Source organism: Tetrao urogallus, assembly GCF_951394365.1.
Source record: "Tetrao urogallus genome assembly, chromosome: 2".
NCBI classification, from domain to species: domain Eukaryota; kingdom Metazoa; phylum Chordata; class Aves; order Galliformes; family Phasianidae; genus Tetrao; species Tetrao urogallus.
Window position 1 is genome coordinate 15,824,645 of NC_136814.1, and position 21,560 is coordinate 15,846,204.

General features: G+C 45.9%; 1 protein-coding gene across 2 annotated transcripts in view; it reads left to right on the plus strand.

Moving 5' to 3' along the window:
• Nucleotides 1–21,560, plus strand: part of SLC8A1 (solute carrier family 8 member A1) — a gene marked incomplete at its 3' end in the record, with an annotated part of 92,672 nt that overhangs the window by 22,785 nt on the left and 48,327 nt on the right. For both annotated transcript variants that reach the window (XM_079532444.1, XM_079532445.1), the window contains exon 2: nt 950–2,782. In XM_079532444.1, the coding sequence (XP_079388570.1) occupies nt 987–2,782 (1,796 nt within the window). In that variant the 5' untranslated portion in view covers nt 950–986. The remainder of the gene's footprint in view (nt 1–949; nt 2,783–21,560) is intronic.

The window sequence follows — 21,560 nt, forward strand, 5'->3', positions numbered from 1 at the left end:
TCTCTATGTACTTAAAGACATCTGGTCCGTAGCTTTATGCACTGTTAACTAACTGCAAACCTCTTTAACAGCTCCCTGACACTGCTGGAAAATCCTGAGGCAGGACAAGCGCAAATACTGCTGTCATGCTTAGTGACTGATGTTGTAAATGGAGTGAGAAAGGCCCTTGCAGGGAAAGCCAGCAAAGCTGACCTAGTGGGAAAAGAGTGTAAGGACAGGTTTCCTCTTGAAGCATGCCAAGATAATCATGCTTGGATGCACATGGGGCTCTTTCCAGTTTCAGGAAGGTGCAAAGTGATGCACTGTGGAAGAAATGGCTCCAAAATCATTAATTAAGGACTGCCCTTCTGGTGTGCCTTATGACCAAAATACAGTTAAGAACAAGATTTTGACAAGGCTTGAGCTTGCTTTGTACGGATATGGAGTAGATGCTTGGGAGGTCTGTGAGCAAGAAAAGACTGTAAAACATGTGCTTTATAAAGATATTTGAAAAGATGATTGGAGGGTAGTAGATCTCCCTGTCATCTTCTACTCTCACCCTGACGTCCAGTGCGTAAATGCTCTGTAACTTTGAAATACGAAATACTTCTGCTAGCTATTAAGTTGAATGATGGATTCTAATTAGATGGAAACCAAGAAAATATAGTAGAAGAAATAGGCTTCCAGCAAAGAGAGAGAAAGAGGCATTAAACAGCAGTATAGCTGAAGGAAGTAGGTGCTAGCCCACTGGTAGCATCTGATTAAGTCCTTGTTCAGATAGCTGATCTGAAGATGATTTGTACATGGAAAACTGCAGTGATCATAACACAATTAGGGCTCATTAAATGGGTCTTCTTGAGCAACAGGGTAATTTGATCATACATTTGGGAAAGATGGAAAAAAATTGGATGGAGAGGAAGATCTGTTGTCTCCTGCCAGCCTCAGTGTGTCTTTCCTTTTGTCTCTGCAGGTTGCGAACGTGTGGGAACTGCTGAGTGGAAGCGGCCATGTCGCAAACAACTCACCCACCCACCTTCCTGGTGAACTTCCAACTCCTGAGCATTGTGGTGGTGCTGCTCTTCCATGCAGACAGCATACACGCAGAAAGTCCCAGTGAAGTGCCTGCAAACAAATCTGAGGTGTGCACAGGTTCGTACATCTGCAAAAAGGGTGTGATCTTACCAATATGGGAACCCCAAGATCCCTCATTTGGTGACAAAATAGCTCGAGCAACAGTGTATTTTGTAGCAATGGTGTACATGTTCCTGGGAGTATCCATCATAGCTGACCGCTTCATGTCCTCCATTGAAGTCATCACATCCCAAGAACGGGAAATAACCATCAAGAAGCCCAATGGTGAGACCAGCAAAACCACAGTGAGGATCTGGAATGAGACTGTTTCCAACCTCACACTGATGGCCTTGGGCTCATCCGCTCCTGAGATCCTTCTGTCCGTCATTGAAGTGTGTGGCCATGGGTTCACAGCGGGGGACTTGGGGCCAAGCACAATTGTGGGGAGTGCTGCATTTAATATGTTTGTCATCATTGCAATCTGTGTTTATGTTGTTCCTGATGGAGAAATAAGGAAGATCAAGCACTTGCGAGTGTTTTTTGTTACAGCAGCCTGGAGCATCTTTGCCTACACTTGGCTTTACATTATTTTATCGGTGTCTTCTCCTGGGATCGTAGAGGTTTGGGAAGGCTTGCTCACTTTCTTCTTCTTCCCAATCTGCGTAGTGTTTGCCTGGATAGCTGACAGGAGGCTTTTATTTTACAAGTACGTCTACAAGAAATACCGAGCTGGCAAACAGAGAGGCATGATCATTGAGCATGAGGGTGACCGACCCTCCTCCAAAGCTGATATTGAGATGGACGGAAAGGTTGCTAATTCTCATGTGGAGAACTTTTTAGATGGGACACTGGTGTTGGAGGTAGATGAAAAAGACCAGGATGATGAGGAAGCCAGGAGGGAAATGGCTCGGATTCTGAAAGAACTGAAACAAAAGCACCCTGACAAGGAAATTGAGCAGCTTATAGAGTTGGCCAACTACCAGGTCCTAAGTCAGCAGCAGAAGAGCAGGGCTTTCTATCGCATCCAGGCCACTCGACTTATGACAGGAGCTGGCAACATCCTGAAGAGACACGCTGCAGACCAGGCCCGCAAAGCTGTCAGCATGCATGAGGTCAACAGTGAGGTGGCAGAAACTGATCCCATCAGCAAGCTATACTTTGAACAGGGTACCTACCAGTGTCTGGAGAACTGTGGTACCGTTGCCCTGACCATCATTCGTCGGGGTGGCGATTTGACCAACACAGTCTATGTTGACTTCCGGACAGAGGATGGGACGGCCAACGCGGGCTCTGACTATGAATTCACTGAAGGGACAGTGGTCTTCAAGCCTGGAGAGACCCAGAAGGAAATCCGTGTTGGCATAATCGATGATGACATATTTGAGGAGGATGAGAATTTTCTGGTCCATCTCAGCAACGTCCGCGTGAGCACTGAGGCAGATGAGGGTATTCTCGAGGCCAGTCGTGTCTCCACGCTTGCCTGCCTGGGCTCGCCGTCTACTGCCACTGTCACCATCTTTGACGATGACCATGCTGGCATATTCACCTTTGAGGAACCAGTAACACATGTCAGTGAGAGTGTGGGGACCATGGAAGTGAAAGTGTTGCGAACCTCCGGCGCACGAGGAAATGTTATTGTGCCCTATAAAACCATTGAAGGCTCAGCCAAAGGTGGAGGAGAAGACTTCGAAGACACCTGTGGGGAGCTGGAGTTCCAGAATGATGAGATAGTGTAAGTGGAGGTTTTATTTGTAACTTATAGTCTGTCATTCTCCTGAAATTAAATGCACATGGCTACCAGAGCTGCACTGGCATTGTGCAGGTGCCAGTATGTTATAGCAAGCTTTGAATGCTCTTGTGTGCTTCTGGGAGTCTGAAATGCTATGGTCCTGCTTAGATAGCAGGTCAGAGAGTTGTGCCTACTCAGAGGCGCTCCATCCTCCCAGGAACAGAGTGGAACTGGTGTGTAAGGCCAGCCTTCCACCTTCTATCCAGGAGCCAAGCAGTTCTCTATAGCTTTGGCTCTATAGTGGAGGAGAGAACACCAAGCTGGCTGTTACCCCCCAGTTCCATGAAGTTACCTGTCTAAATCAAGAGTGTGAATTGTGGTAACTGCATCTACTTGCCTGAGTTCCTCTGGGCCTGTGCCACTGATACTCCTCCCTTCAGTGCTGCTGAATTTGGAGAAGGTCACTTCTTCTTCCTCCCTTTTTAAGGACTGTGGGCTTGGGTGACTTGTCTAATGCATTTCCTGAAAAAGTATTGTCATGAAGAGAAGCTTCATGGTTAGGATGCAAGTGGAGCCATATCTGGCTGTTTGCAAATTATTAAAAGATGAATATCTACTGATGAAGTATTGCTAGGTGGCCAGTGAAAAAACTGTGCTCTGCCTTGTTTATCGTGTTATGCTGAGAATGTCTGTTAACTCAGTAAATCACAGCTGAAAACATTTGTCCTTTGGTATGTTTGAAAGACATCACGTTGCCCAGCTGTGCCTCTGGGAGAGCAAGAGCTTGGAGTTGTGTTGCCCCAGCATCAGATTCCTCCTACATTGAAGTCTGTACCTGTAGACCAGACCCTGCCAACAGTAGACACAGTAGCACAGAACCACTGCATAGGACTCAGAGCAGTCCTAGATAAAGGGCACTGCTGTGTCAAGAGAGACCTAAACAGTGGCTTGGATACTGCATCTTGCACAGCTGGTCTTTTGGGAGCTGGGGCTGACCCAAGGTGATTGTGGCGAGTAGGCTGTGCATTCTGTCCATTATTCATACTTGCTCCATGTGAATAGGGAGAATGACACAAACAGAAGAATCGTAAAACTCCTAGGAACAACAGGAAATAAAAAGGTGATTCATAAGTTTTAGGCAGGGTATTAGTAACCAGATGGTGTTTCAACTTCTCAGAAATAGCTAAGCAAGGACTTCACAGCTCCAGCATTCTGGAGGCCAAAATGTGTATGTTGTTCCTGCTACGGTCAGGAGCACACAATACGCTATTGCTCCTGGTCCAGGCTCCTGAGCAATAGTCATAGTAGACAGGAATCTAGTTACTGGATTTGATTTTTTCCTTGTAGGAGACATAGGGAGGTATCTGCAGAGATGCAGTGAACTAGTCTATAAGGATATCCACCAAAGGCTCTTTAGTTTTTAACCAAATCACTACCAGCAAAATGTGACTGCCAGCAGGAAGACCTTGATGTTTGATTTCACTTCCCTTTTGTCTTGGAGTCAGTGCTCTGGCTGGGATCTCTGTGCCATCCCTTATTGAAGAGATATGGCATCACCTGTATCCATGCCTGCTGTCAGTGCTCAGCTCGTGACATGGGGCCAGGCAGTGGGACAGCTGCTGGTGGACTTTCCACCCATTCCTCACTGCTGGTTTTTGCTGAGAGCCTAGTGAGCAGGTAGTAGTCTGGAAATGGGCTGGCCACATTCTGCCACTGCTGTTCCCTGACCTCTCAGGAAGAACTGCTGTGTCTTTGTCACTGCAAGCCTTCTCCTTCCTTTTCTAACCAGTCATCTATATGTACACACCATGAAACAAATGGGAAAAACAGCTTTCTTAGAAAATTTAGTGCGTTTTCTTTCTGCGCAAATGCCAAGGTATTGCCGTTATATCTCTGCTGTCTTTAAACTGTTTTCTGCTGATACTGTAGGGACGGTACATGGGAAGCACTGGTGTGCACTTTAGGATTGGCAGCCCAGAGCAGATGAGAGCTTGGGGTTTATTTCATTCAGGTTGGAGAAGACATGCATGTATCTTATATTTCGGGAAGTTGATGGCACCGATTTTACAAATTGCCATCTGCCCATGTGCTTGGCAGGCAGTAGGCGTTTTTCTGAAGCATAACTACTACAGTCCATGTTCAGGTGTTGGATGGTATGATCTGACTTGCAGAAGAGCTCCCACAAGTCCGTGTTTGCCTGGGTGCAAGTTAAGGAGAGCTCTGCAGCACAAAGGCAAATCTGGTCCTGAAGCTGAGCTGCTGCTTATAGGTATTCTCCCCTTGCCTTGACAGGAATCCAAGATGTGCTAGCACAGTATGCGGGTTACAGGGATAAAGCCTGTTTACTACATCACTGGGTGTTAGTGCGGTGTTTCAGCTAAATCACAGCTATGTAGAGTGCTGCCATTCCGTAGTACTTGACTCAGTAAAGTCAAAGTTCTAAAACTTTAATATTTCCCATGCTTGGCTGGCCAAGAAATTGCTTTGCTGCTCATTCTAAATGTCTTCAGTGCTTCTTCAGCTCTGCCAATCTAGGGTGTATCGATCAGTTCAATAAAACTGAGCAAGATATGTTTCTCTGGGACACTAACAAAGAGGGTAGAGCAAGTGCAGGAAGGTGAGAAGGTGAAAGAAAACACTGTGGAAGACTGTATTTAAATTAGAGGACCGGCTTGCTGGTAAGTCCCACTAAAATTAGGAAGTGCTGGGAGAGCCTGGATCTCCTGGAGATCTCCCTCCAACTCCCAAAAGGCCCAGTTACGTAACATGTTATTTGTTTGTGGATACCAGAATTTCCCATTTTGCAATCTGTTGATTTCTCCTTTCTCAGAATATACAAAACTGCAGTGTAAATGCTGAAGCCGTGCCTCTGCTGAGCATTTCAAAAGATCATCCCAAGTTATGTGGGAAAGCTATAGATTTCCAACCTACATCTCAGTAAAGCCAGCATCTCAGTGATGTTGCACAGGGACCTCTGGTGTGAGACATACATTTAGGACAAGGGGCTATGATGTAAAGTTTAAGAGAAACCCTTTCCTCTGGGGCCACCTCAGCAAGGTGTCTCTGGCCTTGTCTTGCATCTCTGTTGATGAGTAAAGCTTTCTTGATGAGAACGTGGACTAGTAAGATGTGCAGTTGCAGGCTTTTCCTGCACACCCATCTGCTGCAGGTATTGTAACCGTCAGAGAGGACAGGGGTTCATCTAGTCAGTGTATTTTTATCCCCTGATGGAATGCCAAATAGTTCAAAAGGAATCTAGCCTCCTATCTTGGAGGAGGAAGCAAACTTTTCCCCAGCTGATGGGATCTCTTCTCCTTGCTGTCTTCAAACTTCCAGAGGTGCGTCTCTTCCAGATGTGACTGCAGAGCTGCAAGAAAACTACATGTTCTTTCACAGTCAAGAAATAGCAAGAAATAGCAGCTTTTCTAGAGCTGTCATTGCAACTAGAGAACTATTACAACCTGTACTCCAGATGTCTGCCTCCCCCTGAGTACTGAGCAGAAAAGTTTGTTCTGCAGTTAAAAGTGAGGAAGACGTTAGACTAAATTATAAACAACTCTACACGTACTTCAGCTATGCTGTATAAATGCATGTACAATCTTTTATTAATATGTCTTGCTGTTTACAATGTATGGTTTCGTTGTTTTTCTAAAAGGTGTCTGCTGCTGGCTTAGGGAGCGAAGTTCTTGGCCCATTGAAAGTTTCTTGTCCAAGCCAGCTTTGGTATTTCTCTGGAAGCACAAATCTAGGACAGTGACATAAACACCTGCTAAACTCTCTGATTTGTATGGAAAATATCCTCAGAGCGAATGTCCCTCCCAAGGGCTCTTTAAAAATGCCAGTGTCAATAAATATAGATTGTGGCAGGAGGGGAAAACCAAGTAGTACTGCTTTTTTAAGTTCTCCTTTTCTTTTCCAGAAAAAGTTGAGTGAGGTATTTCTACAGAAATAGCAAAAAATAAAATCCTGGCTCACCCTTCTCTAGCTCAGCTTTGCATCTGTGACTTACAGCTTCAGGAGATGAAATGAAACCTCCAGCACTGCCAGCCTTACAGTAGAATGCAGTTGAGGAGCAGGGACCAACCTAGTGTGGCAGAGAGTTTGGTGTAAATGAGGCTGAAGGTGAATCAAGCAAACATTCCACTTTCCATTTGTTGTCATCAAAAGCATTGTTTCTCTCTTTCTCTCTTTGTTTGGGTTGGTTGGTGTGCGTCCCCTCACAGACCCTGGCTTGTACAGGGTTCATAGCTGGAGGCACAGCATGAGGCAGCAAAACTGACCAAAGATTAAACTTATTCATCTGGCTTCTACTGCCCAGTTTGGCCTTTGGAGCGTATTTTCCCCTTGCCAGCAGCAGTCCTACCTGGCTCAGTGGGCTTTGCACACAGCTCAAATACAACAACCAGGACCTAGATCCTGGGATCTTGGCATGAGCACCCAGGATCCTGGATCCAGCCCGCTGGAGGTGGCACAGAGCACAGCTGAGCATACGGGTAGTGCAAGGCTGTGGTATGTCACAGGGGCTTACTTCCCTTTCCAAAGGAGTTTTGGGAAGTAGAAGTTCTCTAGGGCTGAAATGCAGCTTTGCTTTGGGTCCTGAGATGATCGTCCCTTCTTCAGCAGGGAAAGACGCAACTGTAATAGGATAAGCTCTCTCTTCTTTTTCTCCTTTCTGTTGACACGTTTAGCCTTTCCTGAATGCTTTTAAGTTGCTGTGCTCGTGTCTTAGTTGTACAGCAGAATGCCATGTTAGGAGACAGTAGGGAAAATAAGGCCACGTAGTGTGGAGTTCTGTAAAGCTTTGTGCTTTACAGATTGATACCACTATGTAGGAGGAGGAAACCAAGCAAGCTTGAAATATTTTCTTCAGGGGGATTGATCTGCTTAGGGCAGTCTGAGTCTTCCAACACTGAGCAAAATGAAAGCACTATGGGGCTAGGCATTTGGCATGAAAGAAAGGAAATTCACCGCTAGTTGAAAATGAGAGTCCATATGGCTTTACCATTCAGGAAGCCTTTCTGATCTGAGGGCAGAAATACCCTGAGGGTGGCAACTGTGCTGTGTGCTGCAGGGAGGGTGGAGAAGGAAATGCAGTGTGGGGCCTTGAGGAATGGTGCTGCCTGCAGCAGAAACCCTGTGTTGCATAGGGCTGGGTGCTGGATTTTGTTTTCTCAGTCATCTCAGGAGGACCACTAAAAGTGCATGTCCGATGTTGAGGCATGTTAAGAGCTGGCTGAACGTGCACCTCACTAGGCCTGATTTGTGCTCGCTGTTGGCCTGTGTACGCAAGCTGGGTATGAGGTGATGTGGATACTGTGCATATATGTTTTGGCTCAGAAAAGCATTCCCAGGTCTCAAGCCTACAATGTGCTTTGTCATAACAGTTTCTCTATGTGTCTTTTGGGCTGATCTGGTCCTCCTCAGAGGAAAGCCAGTGGGTGTGCTCCTGCAGCAAGTCACTGTGGTGTTGTAGGACAAGCCCTGCCCGTGGCTTGCCTGGGGAGGGTGTGCGCAGTATGCAGTCCGTGCTGTTTGCCCAAATAAGTCATGATGCATGTGCATGAGATCTAGGAACTTGATCTGATGATGTCCCCTGTGGAGTAGATTAGGCAGCAAGGCTGTGTTATTGGATGAAGCGAGATGTGCCAGCACATCACTTGAGGGGACAGGGGGGAAGAGGGGTGAAGACAAGAGTGGTTAGCTCTTGCTGAAGGACTGACACAGTTTTTGTCCTTGAAAAAACAATGTTTCCTTATTTGTAATGAGCTGTTGTTGGCAATTTACCGCTGCCAGCTGCATCTCTGTGGTTGATTAAGGGAGCTTGGATCTTAAATATGTAATAACTCTCTGAAAGCTATTGAGAGGCAGTTATTAGCTTCATCAGGGCCTGTGTACACATCCACTGTGCTCCTTTATGAAAAGGCTACCTATTAAAAGCATTGTAGTAATTTATAAAACACAGGATCTAGGCTTGTTTTAAGAAACTAAAGCAGCTATCCTAGCAAAGCCCGTTGGTATGGGAAAGTCATCCTGTAGCACAACATGGCTCCTTGGTTTCTTGGTGGGGAGATGAGAACAGTGGGCAGGAGAAGCCCTGTCCCCCTTCGCAGGTGCTTTTCCTTCCCTGCCATGGGCCTGAGCGCTGCTGGCAGTGGCACTGGCACCAGCTGCAGCATGTACCCACCCTTCTCCCTCCCGTCCACATGGGATCCTATCCTGGGTAAATTCAACCCAAAAATGTGTGCAGCACCCTTGAGTTCAAGTTGTGCCCCTTCCTTGGGAATAGGCTTCCTTCCCTCTGACAGTTTTCCCCTAGGCCTGACCTCAGTGGATCGTATTTAGTAGTTTTGTGGGCTTAATGTGAGACCAATAGAACAAAAAAGCAGACAGCTGACTACAGCCAGCATCCAAGCAGATGGGCAGAGAAACATCTGCTGTCATCCAAAGCCAAGCAGAGAGGAAAAGCTGGCCCTGGCAGACAGGCGGCTGAGTCAGAAGCAGACCCATGCTCTGGTCTGGCTTAACCACCTGTATCCCTACAACACTGTCAGGCCAGAAGCTTTGATATAGGTTAGTCATTCACAGAGTACGCAATGGCTGAGTGCATGGCTGCCTGCACTGGAACTGGTGGGGGTACGTCCTCTGCTTTGTGGTCACAGGCACAGTTGCATATCGTGCCAACCTTGTCCGTGTCCCAAATGCCATTTAACCTGATAACATCTGGGGAGATATCAAAAAGTCTGCTAATAACGTTTCTGATGCTGAAACAGGAGGCATTGTGCTGGTTTCCAAGAATGGCAATGCTGGATCCTGGGTGACAACGAATAATAACAGCATTCTCTGTTTTAAAAATATCTTAGCATAAGAGAACAAATATTCCCACTGCTGTGCAAATGAGAGGGTGACCAGCATGTGCCTTTTCTGTCCAGTCCCTATATGGTTCCATTTCCATAGTGCCTGGACGCCTTCCTACACAATCACAGTGACAATAAAATGTGCCTGGCAGCAAGCAACAAAGCACTGGCAAAGAACTGGGGCACAGACTGGATCCCCACGAACTGGGCGCCAGGAGGAGAGAGAAGGAGCTGATCAGAGCAAAACCCTTTCCAGAGGAAGTCTTCCCAATACAGATGCTCCCAGATTGCTGAGAACAGATACGGAACTGGGATGAAGGGTCCCTAATTCTGAGGCCTAGTGGATATGATACTACCTTTGTGGGATGGTGGTTTTTTTTTTTCATGGAGGTGGTTTTCATTTTATGGCATCATTGCCAGGAAGTTCCTTTATTCCTAGGAGCTCTTTTTCAATCTCTGCTGAATAAAGTTGCTTGCCTCTAGGAGAATAAAACAGTTATAAATTGGGCCTTTGCAAACAATCTGGAGTAGAAATATACTAATCCACTAAGTGGTCCGTCACCTGTTGAGCATTCCCAGGCTGGTTTTTTTGGGAACAGGTAACTGGATCTGAGAGGAGAGGTACTGCTTTGGCTTGAGCGGGGAGCAGGGTTTGCCTAGCACCAGAGACTGCACAGGGCTTTGCCTTTTCTTAGTTCAGTAGGTCTGCACTCCCAGTTCAGGACTGTTTTTTGAAATTTATGTTCCTCCTACTGACTGGATGTGTGATGGGACCTAGGGGGATAAGATATCACTTCTGCACAGGTTAAAAATAATATAAACAAAGTCAGTATTAATGGCCTGTGCACAAATGATTCTACTGCAGGGGAAAGGGAGGGAACTGTAACAGGAGATTTACCTGACTCATGAGCTCTCCAGTGACCTGGAACTTGGAAAGAATCATACAAAAACAGAAAATGGGCCGGCTCAGTAGGGAGGAATGTAACAGCGCTGCATGGGAGCAATTGGGTTGGAGTCAGGTTGGGCAGGAGCTGGATGAGAATTAGAGGGAAAGGAGATGTCTTGCCCACACCTTAGTAGCGCAGAGGGAGAAGGAGAGTGGAGCTGAATGGCAGCTCCCACCAAGAAGCACATCCCTCCCTCAATATGCTTCAGCTGTTCTTGTGGGGCTGTCAGGAAACCCCTCCAGGAATCTCGCATGCGGAGGACAGAGATGATTTAACCTACCTGTTCTCAGAGTGAGTGTGGATACTAACATTTCGCTTTGTGTTGTTAGGGGAATGCCAGAGGGTCTCTCAGAGCTCCTAGCAGTCCCCTGTAGTCCATCTGTAGTCAAGCTCCAACGCTGCCTTCAATAGCAGCTCAATCAGATTAGGTCTGCTTCTATACCTGAAAGAGTCTAGAATAAATCAACACATTATTTGTAAGTACTTCAAAGATAACAAGGAGTTGAGTAACAGCCAGCACAGATTTGTCAAGAACAAATCTTATCAAGCCAACCTAATTTCCTTTTATGCCAGACTTTTGGGTACGAGGGAAACAGTGCTTGTCACATAACTCAACTTCAGAAGTGTTTTTAATATTACCTAGTTCAGTATCTCTGTAAAGAGGTGCTGGCTAAACAGGCCACTGGGGTGATGGGGTCACACCTGTGTGAAGAGAGAAATGTGGCAGTGGACAAGGGTGAAGATGTGTTCAGCAGGTGTTATCCTGAACTGAAGCTTGTTGGGAGCAGAAAAGTTTGCTGTTAAACACGCAGATAGAGTGGATACACTGGAAGCAGTACTGTAGCTAGGACAGAGATTTAGAGAGGTGGGCTGAGAAATAGGCTGAGAGGAAGCAGGACATTTTAAAGACAAGTGCTTGTGCAAGAAAGTCATAAGCACAGATCCAAGTGGGAGGGGAGTGACTGAGGCCATCATGAGCCAGCAGCCAAATCTGAGCTCACAGTGTCATGCTTCTGCAATGAATGAGGCTGACGTCATCCTAGAGATATTCACAAAATCCAGGAAAAGTTGAGGAGAGTCCTGAGCACAGAAAATGACCGGTGGTCTGAGAAATGTGACCCTAGGAGAAAGACTGAGAGAACTAGAACTTTTTAATTTAGACAGTGGCCTAGGAGAAATCTAAGCCTTGAGCTATGTAAAGGGCAATCTGTGTCTTCAGGGTCTTGAAGCAGTAGCAGAGGAAGTTCAAATTAGACAGGAAGGAATTTCCTTCCTTGCATGTATAGATCCACCCAGAGTAGCTCGGGAGTGGGCAATTTCTATCAATAACAGAGGAAAGCTGTTATTGATACTGGAAGTGTTTGGTGTCTTGTCTCTTTTAGGACAGCACTGGGTCACATGAGGTCTTGGGAACTCTCCCTCTCCTGTTTTTACATGCTAGCCAGGCAAAAGCATCCATTGTGTAAGCTGTACTTCAGTCAAGAGGCCTTCGTCCTGCATGATCTCCTGCTGCAAATGGCTGGTGGGGTAATATGCAAAGCAACCTACAGATGGAGCAAAGACCAAATCCATCCATACAGCCTTCAGAGCTTCCCTGTGGCTACCCCATATGGGCTCTTTGCTCCCAATAGTATCTGGGATGGGGATGGTGCTCGCCTGCCGTCTGTCTCCTTTGTTAATAATTAGACACAATCCAAGCTTCCCTGCAGGAAAGCCCTGTCCCTGTGGGGGAAGAAGCAAGGCTGCACAGATTAAGGAAGCTAATTAGAGGGAAAGACAGTGTTGGTACTGAAGCCCCAGCAGCAAACTTTGAAATCTAGATAAGGGAGCAGTATTTAATTATATACAATTAAAGCACTGCATCTCAGCCCCCTGAGAACTGGCGGTCTTGGAGAACGCTCCCAAAGGTGCTAATGAACTGATCTGAAGGTGGTGGTGGACTGAGGGCTGTGCATATTAAACTTCACCTGGCAATTAGAAGACCTTGGAAAATTCACTTGGACTACTGGCTTCTTATTTCTGCGTAGTGTCCTTCCTCTCCCAGAGTGGGTAATGGGAATCCAGTGCTCTGGCACTGTGTGGGGGGATTTCTTTGCTCCTATGGGTATCTGAGCACAGATCCTAACACAGTTACTTCCCTTCCTTGTTCTTTTGTCTTACTAATGCAAATAACCCCTAACCTCTGATCCTTCACCCTGCCCTCTCCAAGGTAGGAAGAGAGTTTGCTCTCCCTGCAAAGCACCTGCCTTGGGTTCAAACACATGCTGTTGCACCCCAGGTAACTGAGCCAGCAAGCTTTGTGGGCTGCAGCGGTAACTTCTAATCCCATTGCTGCTTCTGGATGTTAATGTTGTAAAAAAGATGATGAGGGAAAGTTGGGATGAATCTGTACCATCCAGCAGAGAACTGCTGAACCAACCTGAAGTTTTCTGAAATTCCTCTTCTCCAGCAACCACAAACCCTTATGGAAAGCTTTAGCTCAGCTTAGGGTGTCAAAGCTGTGGTGCTTGTTTTAATTAGCAAATATTAAGCGTCCGAAGGCAGTGAGTTTGAAAAGTCCAAGCAATAGCCTAGAGCTTTATTTCCTGCATTCTTGTCTCCTAGTATTCCTCTCTCTTGCCTGGTCTTTGCCTCCGCTTTCTTGTAGGTCCTGCACGGGTCTCTGTGGGTCACATTTACAATATTATAACAAACAGCTGCCGTGGTGATTTGGTTGCTTAAATCGTACAAGATCTGCAAATTATGCCAATGTCATGAGGTTTATTTTATTTGCCTGAGCCTTTCTGGTGATGTTTTCCTCTGCAGTGCTAAGAACTAAACCCTCCAGGGGTTTTTTACGCATTGTGTTTTAGGTGAAAATTAAATTTCTCGTTGAATCCCAGAGCTCCCAGAGTTGAGGTTTTAAGAAAAATGCTGAATAACATCCAGAGAGCCCTGTCTGGCCCTTACTGTGCCAGGGGAGAATTTGCTATGCTTTTAGGAGGAAAATTGATCTTCATTGTCCACCCTGCAGAGCTGGAAGGGAAGGGGAGAGGCTCCTCTGTGCCAGTCTTCCTGGGCCTGACATAAATGAGTGCGTTGGTCTCTTGCGAATATACAGATTTCTACAAAGCATTTGCTAATGAATCGAAACAGCAGTTTGTCCTTTCAGTGATTTGCAGGGAGTCAGTAAAAGACTCGACTTGGGGAGCTCATTATGCTTCTAAAGCAGTGTATTTTTAGTGGAGATCCCAGGAAGCCACTGAAGAGGCTCAGCGGCACAAAGGGGAAACCTGTGAGAGAAACCAGCACCACTTCTGTGCCAGGCTGTGCTGGTGAACATGGCTTTGACCCCCAGCCCCAGTCACCATCAACTCATGGCCAGGCTGCTAGCATGTTGATACCATGCTGTGACCATTTACGGCCATGTCTCAGATGCAAAGTGGAAGAGAGGAGAACAGGGTGAAGGGAGAGCCACAGCAGCCTACCTGAACACTTTGCCATGTGTAGGGTACACATGAGACCTTCTGGAAAACACAGCTAGGCTCTTGGGAATTAGAAAAGAGGCTGGTTATGAAAAACTGTTGGGCTGTTGCTACATAGTCCATGTCTTAAATTAATTGAACCGGTACTGCAGATATTTCAGCTTCATTGTGCTTGCAGGGAAAGACCTTGCTTGATGCTAGACAGCCATAATAAAAGCAATAAGAAAAAGAAAATTAATTTGGGCTTAGGAAGAAAAATAGCCACCAATGCCAACACAGTTTCAAATTGTGCATGTGAAAGGGAGAGCTAAAGTGATCCGAATTAATCTGCTGTTGTTCAGCATTTTGGTGCCAGGGTAGCCAGATTCTTTGTGGGTGATTATGTGTATGCACTCACGAGAGATAGGAAGGAAAAAGGTAATGTGAAGAATTCCATGTTTAAGACTGTGTTGATCTCTCTCAGCTACAGCAGAGATTAAAAATCACTTTGCTGAAAAATCAAGGGAATATATACCAGTCTGTGTGAACAGGTGTAGTGAAAATGCTGAGTCACAGCCTGAACTAGTGACTGAGCACCTGGTGGGAAGGTGGGGCCAACCCAGGAGAGCTCAGGTGCATGCAACACTCCTGAGTGACTGGAAGGGCTGGAGCCAGGATCCACCACTTCCAAACCTCATTTAAGGTCTGGCAGTAGAGGTGAGGGTGTCTTACCTGGGGATCCCTATCTACTCGAGGACCTTGTAGGCCTTCTAAAGGTAAGCAGTTTCTTTATCTTGTTTTGTACTTACTGCTGTCTTGTTTGAATGGATCTGTGTCTTGCTATGGCATGGGACCTTGCTGCTCTGCTGTCTTGCTGTGCTTTCTGTTCCATTGCAATAGCGTTTACTTCAGGAAAAAGGCTTTACCTTTTAGGAATGTTGCAAGTGACTAAATTAGTATCTGAAGAGATTAATTGAACTCTGGTGGTTTGTTGTGTTTTTTTGTTTTGTTTTGTTTTGTTTTTTTCTTAACTTACTACTTCACAAAAAGTTCAAGTTGCAACTTGAGCCTCGCTTTCATTCATTAATGCTGGAAACTTAAGCAGGAGCTGGATTTTAGTCAAATGTTTTAAAACTACTATGGCAGAAGGCAAAGTAATAACATTGCATCTCTGCCTATGTAAAAGCCAGAGGGTTAAAAAGGTGTATGCTGTGTCGTGTAGTTTCTGCAACAGCTCCTTGCAAGCAAACAGTTGTTCCTGGCACCCTTGTTAGGTGATAGAAAATCCTACAAAGGAGCAGCAGGGAGTAGCAGGGCTGCATGCCAGCTCTGTGCCTGGAACTGCGCATGGTGGTGATGTCCAGCAGCAGCTGTGGGAAGTAGGGCACAGTGCTCTTTAGTTTGTGCCACTGGTTATATTCATTTCTTTCTTCTGGAGCTTAAGCACATGTACTAATTAGAAGGGAACTGGTGAGCTCTGCTAACACACTTAAACATGGGTAGCTTCAGGCTTGCATTTGGATCATTAAAAATGAAGTAAAATGATGATCTCTTTGCACCAGCTTCTGTGAGCAAGGGCCTTGATTTGGCAGCAGTCAACTTCTCAACACTGTAGCACTAATGACTTTTAATATGAAAAGAAGTGTCATTAACACAGAGTGGTGTGAACTCACTGTGGGGCTAGGAAGGTGCATAGAGGAAAAGGATCTGGGAGTGTTCTCAGAGGCAGCTAGCTGAATAGGAACCAGCAGCGTGTAAGGTCAGGAAGGCCAATGGCATCATGACTCGTGTCAACAACAGTGCAGTCAGCTGGAGCAGGGAGGGCATCGTTCCCCTGCACTCAGCTCTGGTGAGGCTGTGTCTCAAGTGCTGTGTTCAGGGCTGGACCCCTCGCTACAAGAAAGGTATTGAAACCCTGGATCATGTCCAGAGAAAGGCAACAAAGCTGTGAGGGGTGTGGAGCATGCGTCTGATGGGGAGCAGCTGAGAGAGCTGGAATGTTCTTCAGTCAAGGAGAGGAGGCTCAGGGGAGTATTGCTGTCTACAACTGCCTGACAGGAGGTTGTTGTGAGGTGGGGGTTGGCCTTCTCTCCCAGGAAACGGTGATAGGATGAGTGGAAATTGCCTCAAGTTGTGCTAGGAGAGGTTCAAGTTAAATTGTAAGAAACATCTACCCTAAGAAGGAGTGATGAGGCACTGGGACGGACTGCCCAGGGGTGTGGGGGAATCACTGTCCCTGGAGGTATTCAAGAACTGTAGAGATGTATCACTGAGGGATATGGTTTGGGGCGATCACAGACATGGGTTGATGGTTGGACATGGTGGTCTTATTGGTCTTTCCAGCCTTAATGATTCCATGATTCACACTAAAGTGAGGTTTAATTCCTTGTGTCAGAATGGCAGCCATCAATTTTTAAATACCAATGACAGCTTGCAAATAAAGGCTTTGTCTCATAGCTGGTCTAAAGGTTATGTGGCTGTGGGTCACTTACTGGCAGTGTTGTGTTGTGGGTTTCTGCCACTGAGAACAGGTGTGGGAAAGGCTGATGTTTTATTTTGCTCCAGGTGTCTTTGCTTTAAAAAAAAAAAAAACAAACCCTGTAAAATCTGTGATTCTTCCTTCTGTAATCCTTAATTTAAAAATAAAGGTTAGGCTTCTGTAAGAAGTTTCCAATGTTCCTCACTTCCACTAAAAGGAGGAATTACACTGAGGAACTTCTGAGGAAAACCATTAATCAAGTATTTCACTGGCCTCAGCTGTTGTAGGACTGAAACTAATATGCCTGTACAACGCTCTCCCCATAAGGAGACAACCAGAGTGGTCTGTACGTGCCATTCTGAGCGATCTCAGCATATGTAGCCATGTCACGTTTAGGTGTGATTGCACTGGCTGGAATTCACACAGGAAAAAGACAGAGGTATGAGTTATATTGGAGCTTTCATTACCTAGTTTCTCATTGTCAACCACTTCCTGTTTTAAAGTCTAGAGTACTTTACTATTATTGGAGTAACAAGATAAGCCTGGACAATTTTCTCCTACTAGGGAGTGAGGACTAGATGATCTTTAAGGTCCTTTCCAAGCCATTCTATGGTTTAAACCCCTGGGGTTTAGTTCTTGAAATTTCTAAGGAAAAAAAATCAAAGGGCTTGCAATCCAACCAGTGGTCAGAGGTAACCAGGCTTCTGAGGAGTGCAGAAACAATCATGCCTGATGGCAAAGTGGCTCTAGAACAGATGGGGAAGCTGGGAAGGGTCAGCAGGCATCAGTGTATCACCACACCATGTCCCTATTTGAGGTGTTCCCCCTGAGGGTGGAAAATATTGTCCATCCTTCTTCTCACAGAGTCCCTTTTTTTTCCTATTGCACCCATGTCCAAACCTCTCCTCCAACCCTGGTTTCCCCTGCTCATGTTCTGAGTTTTATGGTCCTGTGCTCCTCCCAGGTTCTGGAGAAGCAAAGCAAGGTCACAGGGAGCTGCTAAATGATAGCTGTCTATCTGTAAATCTGTGGGTATGAAGATAGGTATTTTTAGCAGTGAGAAATGGCTTGCAGACAGCCTGTCAAGAGGTGCAGCAGAGATGCTGGCACTTGAAGGCTATGCACCCTGACCAGGTGGTTTCCTGGAAGATTGGCTGTGAGGAGCCAGAAAAAATGCTGAACCCAGCATGTCAGTAGGATTGTCTTCACCTCCTGCATTATCTTAAGATGCTTCTGTTGCACAAATATGCATTGTGACTCAGCCCACACTATCACCACCAGCAAAAGCTGTGGTGGGTTGTATTTTAAACTACAGTTCTCAAGCCAGCATCCTTGCTGTAAAGAGTCTTATTGTGTCTGATGGTTGTTTCTGCCCTGTGTGCTCACCATTTCCTGTGGTGTAGCCAGTTGGCATTGCTTTTGGCATAGCACTAATGGAGATTGGAGACTGAGTGGTGGTGTTTTTTTTAAAGTGTGAGTTACAGGAAGAGAAACAAAAGAGGGCTCGTGTTTAAATAGAAATGGTTCTCATGGTTTTGTCACTGCATATGGCAGGGACACATGCAGAAATGAATTTTCTGCTGTTCTCCCAGTAACAATAAGCAGGTTGAGACGGCATGTTAGAACTGAAAAGATGAAGCATTCATTTTCTTTTACAATCTGTTTTTGAAATTCAGATGTTCAAATATCTTGCTAAATGCCTCTGCTCCTCATTGCTGTGCTTTCAGTGCCCTGTGGGTCACCCAGTGGCTTTGCAATAGCAATGACTGCTGTATATCAACTGCAAGGGGATGCTCTGTGTGTTACCAGCACATCAGGCTGCTGCAGATGCAGCAGTGAGCACAGCATGCTGGCACATCCCTGGGGCAGCAGAGCTCTTCACATGCACAGCATGGCAACCCAGCCTTGAAGCTGGCTGACAATGCAGGCTTGTTAATTTTAACAGAGGTTAATGGATCTCATTGCTAGGGACTTAGCATCCTTTTCTTTGACCATATATAGCCAAGGTGTCAACTTACAGGCCCGGGGATTTCAGCTTTCTGTTTAGATTTTAGATGAAAGGCTGCAGTTGGAAGAGATTGTTATAAATATTTCCTGCTATCTGGTAGCAGCCTGACTTCAGTCCCTTCTAAGGAATTCACCGGCATCATCTCTTACAACTGCCGCAATAAAAACCCTGCCCTTGATAAAGGGCATTCAAGGGAGGTAAGCCCCAGAGCTGCACCATGGGGTGCACAGGAGGGATGTGGGGCCAAAGCCCTGCATGGCTGCAGACCTCTGCCAACCTTGCCACAGCTCTGTTGCTTTGCTGTGGGACTGCTGCTAGGGCAACACGCATCTGGCGTCACGCGCTCCAGCTCAGGAGCCAAAGAAAGACCATCAGCGACACTGTGAAGCTCCCTGTGAGCATGAACAGAGGGGAGCTGCTGGGATCTGGAATGTTGGGCTTGCAAAGGAGGTGGTGAATGTGTGTGGTGAGAAGGGCCATCTGTATTCTCCACTAGTTTCTGCCAGGGATGGGGATGGATGCTATGGGAATCTGGGAATTTGTAGCAGAATGAGCAGAATCATGCAGAAGAGCTGGAAAAAAACAAAACTGTAGCAATATCAGTAAGAAATCCTGACTCCTAGGGCCTCTGGAAATCTGTGCCACAGAAAAGCTGGGCCCTCATGCAGTCTCCAAAGAAGAATAAATCTGCTTTCAAAAAAAATCCATCTGCATATTGCATGTATTTATAGTTTGCTGCAAGCCTTTCCAGTGAGAACTTCTAGAATTTATTTTAAATTAAAGTGACTAGCGTGACATACCACTACTTAGCCTTTTAACAAAAACATTTTAGTCTTATAAATACGGTTGCTATTATTAAACTCCAGGAAAAGCCAGCAAGCTGCTCCAAATAACATCCTTCAGATGTTTGTCTGCCCAAGCTCTCCAGATACAGAGAACCGAGGCATTTGAACACCTTGTTGGAGGCTGGGATTGTTTTATTTTGTTTCCAGTAGGGGAGTTGAGGATTGTTTGAAACTTTATTTTCCTTTTCGTGTTACATTATTCCTTCTACATTTTTCCTTAGGCCCTTTCTTCCTCCCATTCTCACAGCGCAGGGAAGCCCAGCTCCTGGTGGCACTCTCTGGCCTTCATAGAATCATTAAGGTTGGAAAAGACCTCCTAAGGTGATCATGTCAAACTGTCCACCTACCACTAATATTGCCCACTAAACCCTGAAAGTACCACATCTTCCCTTTCCTTGAACTTCTCCAGGGATGGTGACTCCATCACCTCTCTGGGCAGCCTGTGCCAGTGCCTCACCACCATAAGAAACTTAATATCCAATCTGAAATTTTTCCTAGTATCCTTACAGAGGGACCTATCTCAGCTGCTCCGAAACTGTCTGATTCGAATAGGCCAAGAGGTTAAAAGGAGAATTTGGGTCAGTCCCATCTTTCGAAGTTGGTGTTTGGCCAGTTTGTTTTAAAACCAGAGCTGAGCAGCTCTTCTTTGTGCAGCCTTTAAGCCTGTGTAGCTGCTGAGGGAGGGAGGAGGCAATAAATCTCTTCACCAAAAGTATGGACCCATCCAGTCACTTAATTAATGAGGGGCTTTCTCCTTATTTGTAACCTCCTTTCAAAGCAAATGAGTGTGACTGGTAATGAAAGGAAACATATGCAGTAGTTTAAAAATAGATGTCAGTGTAGCGAGGAGAATCGTTGCCCTGCTATGTGTAGCTCAAGTTGGCATCCAGCATATCCCATTTGCCTGAGACTGTGAACGGGAATGAACCAGAGTGCGTGGGGGTGCCTTTGCAGAGCCAGGATTTTCTGCCCATAGAATCACAGAATGATCCAGATTAGAAAAGAGCTTCAAGATCACTGAGTCTAGCCATCAGCCTGGCCTTCGGAGCCCCATTACAGAACTATTCCCTTTTGTGCCATGTCTACCTGTCTCTTAAACACCTCCAGGGATGGGGACTCCACTGCTGCCTTGGGCAGGCACATCCTCAAAGTAGGAAAGCTTAAGATCTTATCGTTTCTCTTCCTGTCTGGCATGGGACACTGAGAGGTATTGAGAGGCTTCTGTGAGAATCATTTGTTTGCTTTGTCCTTATTTCAGGTTTTCTTTTTATTTTCCCTCTTAATTCAGACAGTTGAAAGGACTTGTAAATATTATGCTTGTGAACAAAAAGCAGACAAGCTTATTCGGTCAAGCTCTGGAAATAGCCAGGAGGTGGAGAAGAAGGGGCAGCAATTCTCACCATCACACCTGCCCTGGTCCTATGTGGAGTGACTGCATTCATGGCCACATCCACCCCAGGCAGGCTCCTGCCTGCTGCTTCTCTCAGTGCTTATCATTGCCACCACCAGAACAAGCAGAGCAGTTCTCCATGCAAACTGAAAGAAAAGCAAACACTCAAGCATATGGGGAGGGGGGGGGGGGAAATTAGTTAATCTCTGTTACAATTACTTTATTATTGTTTTTTAGCCCTGGAGGTTTTGTGATGGTTTCAGAGATAAGCCTGCTATATCAGTAGCATTTAGTAATCTGCCAAGTAATTGCATTGGTTGTAAAGGTGGTGTGGTAATAAGCATGTGTACAGCTGAGATGCAAAAAGCAGAGCTAATCCGGCTGGGGGTGCCGAGCAATAGGCAGTGCAGAAGTAATGATTATTAATAGTGTGTTGACATAGGCTGATAATGCCCCAGAGCCTTCATTCTCCATATCTCACCAGCGCTAGATGGACGCTTGGTGCGGAAGGCAAACACCATGTAACTAGGAAACTGCCCACCACTGAACTTCTTTAGTGTATTTGTATAAGGTAGTGTGTCCCTGGAGACACAAAGCTCACCAGTATAGAGGCTTTAGGGTGCACTTGGAGCTGAGGGCAACCAAAATACCAGGGCAGGGCGTGGGACCCCGTTTCTTATGGTTTTCTTTGCACAAAGGATCGTAAACTGTGTTCAGATGTGATAAATGTAGACACAATGCAGTGTGTAGGCAGGAGCAAGGTTGTGTATGGGGTGGGCTCTTGTCTGAGTTAATTATTCCCAGAACCAAAAATA